General features: G+C 41.8%; 1 protein-coding gene across 1 annotated transcript in view; it reads right to left on the reverse strand.

Annotated features, from left to right (window-relative positions):
* Positions 1-476: 476 nt before the first annotated feature.
* The window catches only part of cfap46 (cilia and flagella associated protein 46), a gene marked incomplete at both ends in the record, with an annotated part of 97,491 nt that continues 85,828 nt past the window's right edge, over positions 477-12,139 (reverse strand). The window contains 5 exons of the mRNA XM_080740602.1: positions 477-643; positions 4,829-4,965; positions 7,488-7,566; positions 10,401-10,513; positions 10,745-10,838. Of these exons, the coding sequence (XP_080596728.1) occupies positions 477-643; positions 4,829-4,965; positions 7,488-7,566; positions 10,401-10,513; positions 10,745-10,838 (590 nt within the window). The remainder of the gene's footprint in view (positions 644-4,828; positions 4,966-7,487; positions 7,567-10,400; positions 10,514-10,744; positions 10,839-12,139) is intronic.

The following is a 12,139-nucleotide window of genomic DNA, read 5'->3' on the forward strand; positions in this document are numbered from 1 at the left end:
TGTTTTTAAGGGGAAAATCTATTAATATGGATATAAATAAGTAAACACTGTGATTCTCTAGCAAATACATGGACATAATAGTTCAACACATATGGACGAACCTGCACCTTGACATGAACACAGAGATTACACACATTTACACACATGTAAAACGATGCCGAACTTACGATACAAAGCCAAACGGTACGATATATGATTTTGCATATCGATATAGTAGAATTAGATCATTGCAAACTAAAATCAGTTTTTTTATTCCGTTAAATTGTTACTCCCCTATTAAACACCCATGAAGCAAACAGTCTGAGGAGAGCCTGAACGTATCTCCTCTTTGTCATTCTAAAACCCTATAGTGCAAACTTAATGGTACTGTATGGCACATTGTGTGCTTAGGTTCTGTTAAATCTTTATTCCTTCGATTGCTCTGTAGCTCTCAAACCTTACACTAGCATGCACTTTTCACCTGAAAATGAGGAATCTCACAGGGAAAGCTTAACATGCAGGTTCACATTCTCTCCCAGTTCCGCTCCCAGTTCAACATGGCGTCCCAAACATCCTGTAGGAGTTGCTAGTGCAGCATCAAAGAACCCAATCCCTGCCAGCTTGCCATCAACGAACACGCGGCCGATTATATTAATTGGAGCGCCTGGCCATGCCGGAGGCACCACAGAGGAATGGAACAACAGTCTCCACAGGGTACCTATACGCCTCCGGCACCCAGATGTCCAGACAAAGCTATTGTTTGGTAAAGAATCATTTTATCACAGTGGTTCTCAAACCTTTTCATGTTGAGGACCCCCAAATTGGCACTTATTAGCCCACTGACCCCCATTTGAAAAGATATGCCAGGGACCCCCATAAGAGATTAGTTTTTATGGCTCTAGCAGTGTTTCTCAACCATTTTAATTTCAAGGACCCCCAGGCTACGGACACCCATTTAATGGCATTTCTATCTCTGGGACCCCACTTTAATTGAGAGTGTACAAATGGAACCAAATCCATTAGGACCCCACTTTAAGAACCAATGATTTATCGTATTTACCTTGTTGTGCATAATTGAACAAAGATGTCACACAAAGTGCAGTACAGGAGAGTTGAGCATAACCCTGGAAACAATGGTGTGGTGTTATATATCACAACATACGTGGAAAATGAATTCCATACCCTCAATGTCATCTTCTTGGAAGTGAATGAGTTTTCCCTCAATGGGGTCAGAGTTTAAATAAAGGCTTGAAATGAAATGAAAAATATCTAAAGCAAGGGTCTTCAAGAGGGGGTCCTCAGAGGTACTATAGGGGGTCCACCAAATCTTTGTGTGATAGTAACTTTTTCCCCCTTTTTTATAATAACCACTTGAACTCATATTTCCATATTATGAGAACTTTAGCCAAAAATAGCCGATCTACAAGCTCACAACGCCTGTGACGTGCTGCGAGGCCTTGTGAGCTTGTAGATCGGCTATTTTCGGTGGTTTGGTGTAGAGGGGAAAAAGAGCAGACCAAGTACAGAGTGAAAGGTCAAGTTTATTATGTATGGTTAAATATCTGAAAACACAAATTGACATGAATCCAAAATACACTGATGATTGTGCTGTCAAACGATGAAACTATATGGAATCTATGAAAAGGTTTTGGGGGTCCCTGCTTCATCTCTCTCTCAAATAAGGGGCCCTTGGCCTGAAAACATTGAAGACCCCTGTACTAAGAGGACTTCTTCGATGACACAAGAAGCCTTGTCCTCTGGAGCCAATGTACTATACATAACAAAACAGAAAATTAAACGTAATGTTGTAAAACATTTATATTATTAATATTGAAAGAAAGAGGAACGTGAATTTAAAGAGTCAATAGGTATGTTTTCCTTTAATGAGATTAAAACCCTTGTGATACCCTTGTTCTTTAGCAGGGGAAATCAATTTAAGCGGACAATCAAATTAATCAGATGGTAACTAAGTTAGGAAGGCCATAAAGAATGCAGTTGAATGGCGACAGTGAACGAGCCACTTTGTGGATGTCATCAGGGCTGCCATTACTCCTAAAGTCAGACTGGGACACCGCATCTGTGGAGGAAAGGCACAGGGAGGGAGTGGTGGAAATAGTACTCAAATGTTTTACTAAAGTATCAATACTGCAATATAGAAATAAGTCTGGAATTCAACATCTACTTGGGTAAAAGTACAAAAGTATTGGCTTCAAAGTGTTACCAAAAGTACTCATTATATACAAGCTCACATTGCGTTGCATCGCAACGCATTGTGAGCTTGTAGATCGTCTATTTCAAATAGTCTAAATGTATATAGGGCTGAAGTGGTTAATGCATATTTTGAAATAATAATCCAAATCTACAAAGTACGTTTTCAAATCATTGTAAAGGAGTTAAAGTACAATATTTGCCTTTGAGATGTAGTGGAGTAGAAGGAAAAGTACTGAAAATTGGAAATACTCAAGTAAAGTGCAAATACCCAAAAATGAACTTAAGTACAGTACTTAAGTAAATGTACTTAGTTATTTTACACCACTGGAGGGAGAGAGAGAGAGAGAGAGAGAGAGAGAGAGAGAGAGAGAGAGAGAGAGAGAGAGAGAGAGAGAGAGAGAGAGGGAGGCAGAGAAACATGGTAAGGGTGAAACAGAGGGAGTGAGAGAAATAGATTACATGGAAAGAGAAAGGGAGAAATTGAGATAAAACTGACATCAAAGATAGACAAAAGGAGAGGCAACGAGGATAAAGATAGATGAAGAAAGATGACGGGAGTGAGAGAAAAATACACAGAAAGACAGGGAGACAGAACGGTGAGTGTGACAACGTACAATGTCGTCCAATGACAACACATTCATAATACACACAATTCATAATACAGCAAGGTATTTACCGTTTAATCCTGTGCACTTCGGATCTCTGTCTGTGCCATTCACATCTCCTTTCCTCAAGGCATGGACACTTTGTCCAGAGGTCATTCCCGCTCTAAGAAGGCCTGCAACGCAATGTGTGTCACTGTACAGTAGCTAACAATCTTCCAGTGACTGGCATAATCAGACCTTAAAACAAAGCAATCGTGGTGCAGAGTGTGCTGCAGTTAGTACTGTTTACAGTTTAGGCATTTAGCAGACGCTTTTAATCCAAAGCGATTTACAATAAGCAGGTAATACATCAATATAATAAGCAAGATAATATGTCAGTACATCAACAACAACAAATGCATAGGAATATCAATCTAGAAAACATAATAATAACATAGGTAGACCACGCACCTAATCAGTAAAATCGAGGGAAGGGGAGTGTTACAGTAGTGCTATGGGTTTAGGTGGAGTCCGAAGAGGTGAGTCTTCAGTCCATGGCGGAAGCTACACTTAGTGGTAACAACAGACCATGACTTTTAGGGCCCAATTTTGAGGAAACAGGTGAAGAGTTACGAAGCCGTGGTGAATGCAATCGTTATATTTATGCCCAGGCCGTGCTGTGCGCGCTGTAAGGCCTGGGCAAGCGCACGATAAACGCATGAATGGGATGAAGATCGCTTGCTTTACAGTCTGTTGGAAAGACTCCCCCACCGCCTTATCGCTGCACCGCCCAACTGGGACACCACCCAACTGGGACTAGCCTGTGTGGGGTCAGGTGTGACGAGTCTGATCACAGACGCTTGGTATTTTTGGGACTTGAGTAGGGCGAAGTTCCGGCGGCAAAGTGCGTTCTGTTAGGCTGCATCAGAGCCCTCTATTGGAGAGTCGTGCCAACTCCGTTCACTTCATGGGGCCAGTTCTTCTACAACACATCTATTGGCTAATAGTGACACAGCGCTGAACCCGGATGTTTACAGAATGCATTGGAGTCTATGAGGGAAAAGTGACATTTCGAGTTACATGGACCACGTGACCGGCGCTGTTTCTGACCCTCTGGGCTGCATATATTAATAGTGGATGTGCTGCAGGTGGATTCAATCAAGACCAGTCAAATGGCAATGATCCCTTTTCCCGGTGGAATACTGGTCATTTCCACTGTGTCATAGAAGAAAAATCACAGAAACCTAATTTGTCCCAAAATCAAAGTAATTGTGCGGGAGGTCCGGAGTCGTTAACAATGGCTCTAGCAGGGGTTTTCAAAGTGGGTGCCATGAAGGCAGTCCAGGGGTGCCGCGAGATAATTTGATAACATTTGGAATTTATTTGGACACTTAAAAAAATATTTAGTATCATTTTAAACCTGAAGTATAAAGTTATTTTCAGTCAGTTCTAACCAAAATGGCAATTATCTCAATGTTTTTCTTGCAACATAATCACTAAAATATGGCATAAATGTAAGGTGCTGGGAGTGAACATTATGAATTTAATGTAGGGGTGCCTCGGATGAAAACAATATTTATAGGGGTGCCCTGAGGCAAAAAAGTTTGGGAACCCCTGCTCTACAGCACCTCAAACAGCAGATGATGTAAAATGATCTATTTACACTGATCTATTCAGTGTAAAGCCAAATAAACTAACCAGACAGATATCCACAAAATGACCTCCTAGGACCTACACGGATGTCTGCTCAGTGCCCACTGTGGTTCCATGTGAATGATAAAAGCTCGGGAGGAGACATTCTCAAATCCTATTAATTTCCTCAACCCAAGCCTGCTTACACTTAGTCAATACACCATATGTACCAAGCACTGGACCAACATTGCAGGAATGGCAATTGTCTAATGCATGACCATCTGCATACAGTGCGCCTGGCTTCACTTCATTTCCCACCCCCATCCACCACTTGCATTTCCCTTCCCATCCGCATTGTCATTAATTAAAATATCAAATGAGTAAATAGGTAAGCTGAATATGTGTGTGGAACAGCCACTCACTGTCCAGGACTGAATCCATATGGTGTGTGTTCCTCTGAACGCTGCTGTGCCACTGGTTGAGGACGATACAGCGGACCCCAGTCAGGCTCAGGAGGACTGCCGTCTCCAGCGGTCTGTCCAGAGCAAGGAGTCCAGCACTGGAGACAAACAGAGAGAGAGAGACATAAGGAGTATGGATGGGACGATAAGCGATTTTATCGTTTATCATGATAAAAAACACTCACGATAATCGTATCGTGGAGATTTAACTTATCGTGATATCGTCCTCCGTCATGCACTGGGATCAATTCACCTTTTATTTGACGAGCTGCATATCCAGTACCACTTAAACCCTCTATAATTGGTAAAAGGTACTTATAATATAGGTACTTGATACAGTCTTTTTTCACTTTCTATCAAATGTCTGTGCCAAAAAATAGCCGCTGCGACGCGTTGTGAGCTTATAGATCTGCAATTCTTTGGGCAAATGTTCCGACCCAGGACAATTTCATTATCGCGATAATATCGTAAATCGCAATGTCTTTTGTCACAATAATCGTAATATGACATTTTCATATCATCCCATCCCTAATAAGGAGCAACAGAGAAAGAGAGGGATGGATCGGCCATATTGGAAAGAAACTGGGCCTCTTCCTTACTTCCTTCATTACCAATGACAACGATTAAGGCTCTATTCATTGCATTCTGGTCAAACAGACATGCTGATTGTATGTTGGCTCACAGGAAAGACTGAAAAGTCGCAAAGTGAGGTCCAGGGACACTCGTGGTTCCTTGAGGGGTTCCAAATTGCCACTTACAGGTGTGTAACTCTGAGAGCGTACAAATGGAACCAAATGGACCCGTAAGTGTCCATTTGTGCACTCTCTGTGTACGCGTAGCTCAGTCGGTAGCTCGCCTTTCGACCACAAGTTCATGAGTTCGCCATCCCCGAGGGAAGTAGGGGTGTTGGGGGGGCGGCCGCACCCTCTCCCCCAGGTCCCAACGCGTGACAGCACCTCCTACTTTAAATTAGTTCCCGCGGCTATGGAGTTCGCTCCTGCGCAGCGCCAACTCAGCGCATGAGTAGCATGGCTTGGGGGTGGTTGAGTCCTGGGAGTCATGGGAGCTGATGGTAGGTGTTGTGCTCCACCTCAGCAACCCATCTCCCAGGGGTCTAGTGCATTGCAAAACAGGGATAGCCTCCTACGCTCTGGCTGATACCGACAATAAGCCTCTCCAACCTACTTACTGTACATTCTCAGAGTTATAATGGTCCTTAAAGATTAATACATCTGAGAACCACTGTGCTAAACTAAATGGAACAGTCTTCATTAGAATCATTGGTAACACATCAAGGACGCTTGAAAAGGTCTCCCTTCCTAACTTAGACTGACGGAACCATTGCTGTATTGACTTTGACCTCTAAGGAACTATTGCTGTATTGACTTTGACCTCTAAGGACCGTCCAGGAAGAGTGCTCATGTGCGTCTTGCGGTGACACGCTTCCTAGTTTCTTCTTTTTTCGCACTGATTTTTGACATTGCACTATTAGGTTGTGTTGGTAGTTTCTGAGTATTTTTGCTTTATTTAACAATGACAGTGAGATACTTGTTTGCACTAACTAGTATTGACTGCTATGGTCTCTTTTGCAAGACACTTTATGTATATATACTTATATATTATTCGCCCCCTCTATTGATGCACCTTCTCTTTATTGGTACTGTACTGCTCTTGTCTTTGTTTTGTTTTTTGTTTTCCCTCTTATCTATCTTTTCTTACGTCTCTGTAACTTTGTAAATAACTGTATACTGCTGTGCTTCTACTGGACAACTGAATTTCCCCCTTGGGATAATAAAGGTATCTATCTATCTATCTATCTATCTAAGGAAGGAATTTCTTTCCAATGTGGATGCTGTGCATTATATAGAAAAAGAAATTCCAAACACAGAATCAACGAGCTAATTCATTCTTAACCGCGTAATTTCTTGAATGCTAGTATCTCTATTCTGGGGCTGTGAACTTGTAGATTGGCTGTTCGACGAAGACATAACAGGAGGCAGCCTAGTATAAGGCCCTGGGGGAATCTGGTCAACTAAGTATAGGACTGAAGTGTTTAATCCCTATTTTATACTTTATGTGAAAATAAGCAATAAACTGGTAGGTATGCTATTTTAGCAGTTTTTGGAGATGCTCAGTTATAGAGTAACGAAGTCATGATGTCACTCGCTCATCCCCGGTTCGCGGAAGTCATTTCTCTATGGAGAATAACATTGAGTCTCCGCAATATTCTCAGCAATATTTTCGGGGAGGTGGCTCTGTATGGTTTATGATAATCCGCCACTCATATTTGATACAGTCTGTTTCTGGCGAAAATGTAACTAATTCGGCAACAGTAAAATTAGCGTTTTCTCACCATCTAATCAGTTGTTTCTTCTTATCCATATGAGTCAAACCGCTGAGATAATTTGTTTATGTTTGGAACACAGTTGTTATATGACGCGATATGAAAAAAGTCTATGGGAATTCAGAACGGGGGGAAAAAAAACAGGGACCAGGTAGGATGTGTAAATGACGTCAAACATTGTTACTCTATAACAACAGCTCAAAATAGGGACGCCAGGTTGAAAGTGTCAGAGATAAGGCTTTGTGCCAGATTCATTGAGTTAAGTACTTGTGTTACCTCTTATGTGTGTCAGTGTTTGACTGGAGACTAGAGGCACTGTTCTGCACCAGGTCAAAGAGCAGAGCCATCCGGCACTCTGGGGAGACAAAAGTAACTGTTACTACCGTATGACACTACTGCAGTGTAAAGAAGCTTGATATGTCCATTTTAGAGAAAGTCCAACACAGTAAAAAGATGTTACTTATTGAGACTGCAAACCATATCAATCAACAATCAATTCAATTCCATCTCTTAGTTCTGATTGCTTTTATAGGACTATTATAGAATAATTACCATTATCTTTTAGAACAAACAGGGGTACAGTATTATGACTGTTACAATACCTACAGTATATACTATATACATACCGTATGAAAACTCAACTAAATATGATAGTAACTGTCAAGTAACAGTGATATAAAACAACCTATACACTAGACAGTGAACCAAGAGAAATAACAAGAATGCATACAGTATATTGTGTAAGATGCCTTTATTCTAGGGCAGGGGTTCTCAACTACAGTAGCTGTCAGAGGACCACCGGTGGTGGTCCTTGAGGGGGTTCCAGGTGGTCCCCGGCTAAATGATGGTTAACCAAATGGACTCTTATAGTTCTTTAACTGTTGAGAGTATAAAATGAACCTTACTGGTCCATAATATGTTTTCATTTTACACCCTCATTCCCCTGAAAAAGACCTTACGAAGTCAAAACGTTGGGTTTCTTCTCTTTATAAATAAATCCTGCACAGAGGCTCAAAATGCTGAATAAATAATGGACCTTGATATGAAAAGGGTTGAAAACCACTGTTCGAAGGAAATACATTTGCCATTGTCTGCGATAATGCAGGCTTGTACAATAAGGAAGAGTCCCAGTGTTGTGAGGTAACAGCTGGACTTCAGGTCATCGTGTCACCCACACTATAGTTAGCAGCTCTAATGCCACGCTAGCAGGTGGCGCATGTGTGTGGCCTAGGGTGATGCGTAAAGCCAGCGGGATCTCTGTCAATCACATCAAATTAAGCCAGGCCTACCGTTGTTTGCCTATGATTGACAGGAGTAAGTAAATAAATAAATCATCCACACCTGTTCTTCTGTGTAAGATGTGAAATGTGTGAAGGCCCAAAAGGCAGTTTGGGATGGACAATGTATTTAAGCAACACTGGGGGAGTAAAGAATCAAGTCTTCTGGGATAAAATAAAGGGCTGGCCAGTGGCCATACTGTCTCAGACCACCGGCCTTTTCATAGGAAAAGCATCATCATGCTCTGACTTCACTGTGATGTCAGGGGAACCACGCTAACATAACCCTTTTATGCCCATATATGGAGTTCCCTGATGTCATCAATATTAAGGCCATATCTAACAGGACTTCATATGGGAATGCCCAAATATGGAGGCCACATCGGCCACATACCACACTAACAGAATCCATATAGGGCCAAGACAGCCCATACTGTATCTGTGTGGCTGTTTCTACAGACAGGGATCTCCATGTATGGGCATAAAAGGGATTGTATGTATGATGTCAGATGTCAAATTTGTAGATGACTGACATCACTGATACGTCTGGGGAATGTTACTTTTAAGACTCCTACATTCAATCCCTCATATACTGTGCACATCCCATTACCCAAACTGCACATAATTCGGAACAAATATCTTCTAACGGGCAAGGACTAGTATACATAATTTGACGTTCTCATGGACACACATTTTACAAGTTCTCCTTGGACCCGAGTAAATGTTACAGCAGACGCTGTAATAAGATTGATTCAACACTGCTGAAGAGGGTATTGCTATAAACACACACTTGCATATGCACACACATAGATCTAGTTCCAAAATTGTGTTTCAATTCAGGTCATCCCCTCTCAATTCAGCTATGGGCCAGTTTTGTACAGTTGCAACGGTAGGTATTATTCTGGATTTACTGTATTTATAGTAAAATGTTGTAGGGATGTGCGCATGTATTCGGTTATCCGACTAAACGGTTTGTAAACCACTATTCGTTTTGAAAATAGAATTCGATTATTCTATTAATTATATTTTTAATTATTGAGATATTAACTTTATTAAACATTTAAATTCTGCGCCCATATTACTGTCTTGTCTTAATAAAATGTTACTTTTTAACAAGCAAATTAAGCATTCCCTTGGTTGATTTGCGGAGCATGACTGTCTGTGTCTGTCTGACTGTTGCGCTACACGTGGTCAGTGGTCGCGGTGACCTGCAGTGAGTGTGCATGGCACTGCACGCAGCCACACACTGTCTGCTGCCTGCACAACATCATTCATAACTCTGAAACTCTGCGCGAGTAAATTAATGGCAAAGCGAAGTGTATCTTAAAGATACTGGATGTGAATCACTCATTACCTTGAGTAGGATACCCTGCATGCTGCATCTGTGATCCGGTCCATGAATTAATCCATATTTTGAGGTGAGAACAAGCCAAGGAGAATGCTTAATCATACATTGGCTGAGAATGGAATACCATTATGTAGCTTAACTTTGAAAAGAGCAGAGCTGTTGCTCAAGTTAGTATAGCAACTCCAGTCAGAAGTCAGCTGTTGTAGCGACCCAGGCCCAGCTGGGACTGATGCGCTAATTATTGATCTGACCTAGATTCACGCAATGATGTAATTGATTAATTTGAGCAAGATTTCAATATTATATAACATTTTAAAAGGCTTTTATATTATATATTCTTGATACTTTTTTCAAATGAGGTTTGCCCTAATAGATCGAAGTGTGCTCAGTTTTGGCTATTTTCTGGGTGAAATTACAATAAATAAAAAATAACAATTAATTTTCGAATAGTCGAATATTCGGTTTCAAAATTGTCGTGTGTACACGTCAGTGAAATTAGTCGCTAGGAACATCCCTAAAATGTAGTATAGTATTTATAGTAAAATGAACAGTCAGATACTGTACCGGACAGGTTTAGTGCTGCTAGCTTGCTGGGTGGGATGTTTGCCATGAAGCGCTCCCTTCCCAAGTAAATGAAGCCGCTGCATTTGCACAGCAGGTGCTGGACCTCAGACAGACTGGACAGACATGGATTGGGGTTAGCAGAGGGGAACACGGAACAGTTTATGTTCATTACACTCAAACGACAAGTATTCATTATGTCGTGTCACGTTTATCATCGCATCCACATAAGTTACAGGGCTGCAGCTTAGGGAGATGTGATGTGTGCGGCGCCCATGGAAATGGTGTATTGATAGTGATATGGATTATGTGAGGCTTCGTAGCACCGCTGAGCGTTGACCTCTGACCTGGGTGTTTGTTTGCTGCCCTCCCACGCAGTGAGATGTTGGCTGAGCTTCTCCAGGGTCATCTTCATCCTCTCTGTCAGACTGCTGGTCCCATCTGACACACACACACACACACACACACACACACACACACACACACACACACACACACACACACACACACACACGCACACACGCGCGCACACGCACGCACGCACGCACGTCAGTACATCAAAAACAATACAACAAATGCATAGGAATATCAATCTAGAAAAAATAATAATAACATAGGTAAATAACATAGGTAGACCACGCACCTAATCAGTAAAAAAACGTCTAAAACCTAAAAATTATATCTAGCTTCATGTGTGGTCATCGAGGGAAGGGGAGTGTTACAGTAGTGCTATGGGTTTAGGTGGAGTCTGAAGAGGTGAGTCTTCAGTCCACGGCGGAAGCTAGGGAGTGAGTCTGTTGTTCTAAGTGCGACAGGGTGGGAGTTTATTCCACAGTTTGGGGGACAGGAGGGCAAATTGTCTAGGACGAGTTTTTTTTAGCGAGGGTTCTGTCAGCATCCCTGTGTTGGCTGATCTGAGTGAACGGGTGGGGTTGTATGGGTTGATCAGGTTTTGGAGGTATGGAGGAGCCGTACCTGCTGCTTTGAAGGTCAGCATAGTCGCTTTGGATTTAGCATCTGCTAAATGCCTAAACTGTAAACTGTGACACACACACACACACACACACACACACACACACACACACACACACACACACACACACACACACACACACACACACACACACACACACACACACACACACACACACACACACACACACACACACACAGTCTCCTTTCTTGACATCTTAATTTAATGCCACCCTTTCACCACTAGAGGGGGCCAAGTGTGCCACAGACAATCCCATAGAGATATGCTGGTATATGCAGAAGCCCTGCAGCCATGACTTGCCTAAACACTTTCCTTTGTGCATGTACAGGAAGAGGATGAAGTTAGCTTGAAGTTAGCTATTGGCTACCAAGCATTTTAAAAGCCTTATTTTCGTCAACTTAGCCATGATTAAACCTTGCACACCTCATGCATGGGAAAAAAACAGAGAAGAATGAGCTCTAAAAAATCCAATGCAATCCTGGATTGCATTGTTGTGGGTTTGTGCAGTTTGTTCACAGCTTTCAAACAAAAAAATCCGATTGGAAATCCGTTCAGGCATTCTTGAGATAATAGCCATTATGTTTTACACTGTTGTGAGCTTGGAGGTCTGCTACCTGAGTTGTATGGGGGTTGTATGGGGGTTAAACATGCAAAATCGCGATTGAAATCATGTTCACTAGTTTTGATGGGGTCCAAAAAAAAATTCAAAAAAAAAATTTCAAAAATGTTTTTTTTTTTTTTTTTTTGA

The sequence above is a fragment of the Nannobrachium achirus genome (genome assembly GCF_963921795.1).
Source record: "Nannobrachium achirus genome assembly, chromosome: 13".
Lineage (NCBI taxonomy): Eukaryota > Metazoa > Chordata > Actinopteri > Myctophiformes > Myctophidae > Nannobrachium > Nannobrachium achirus.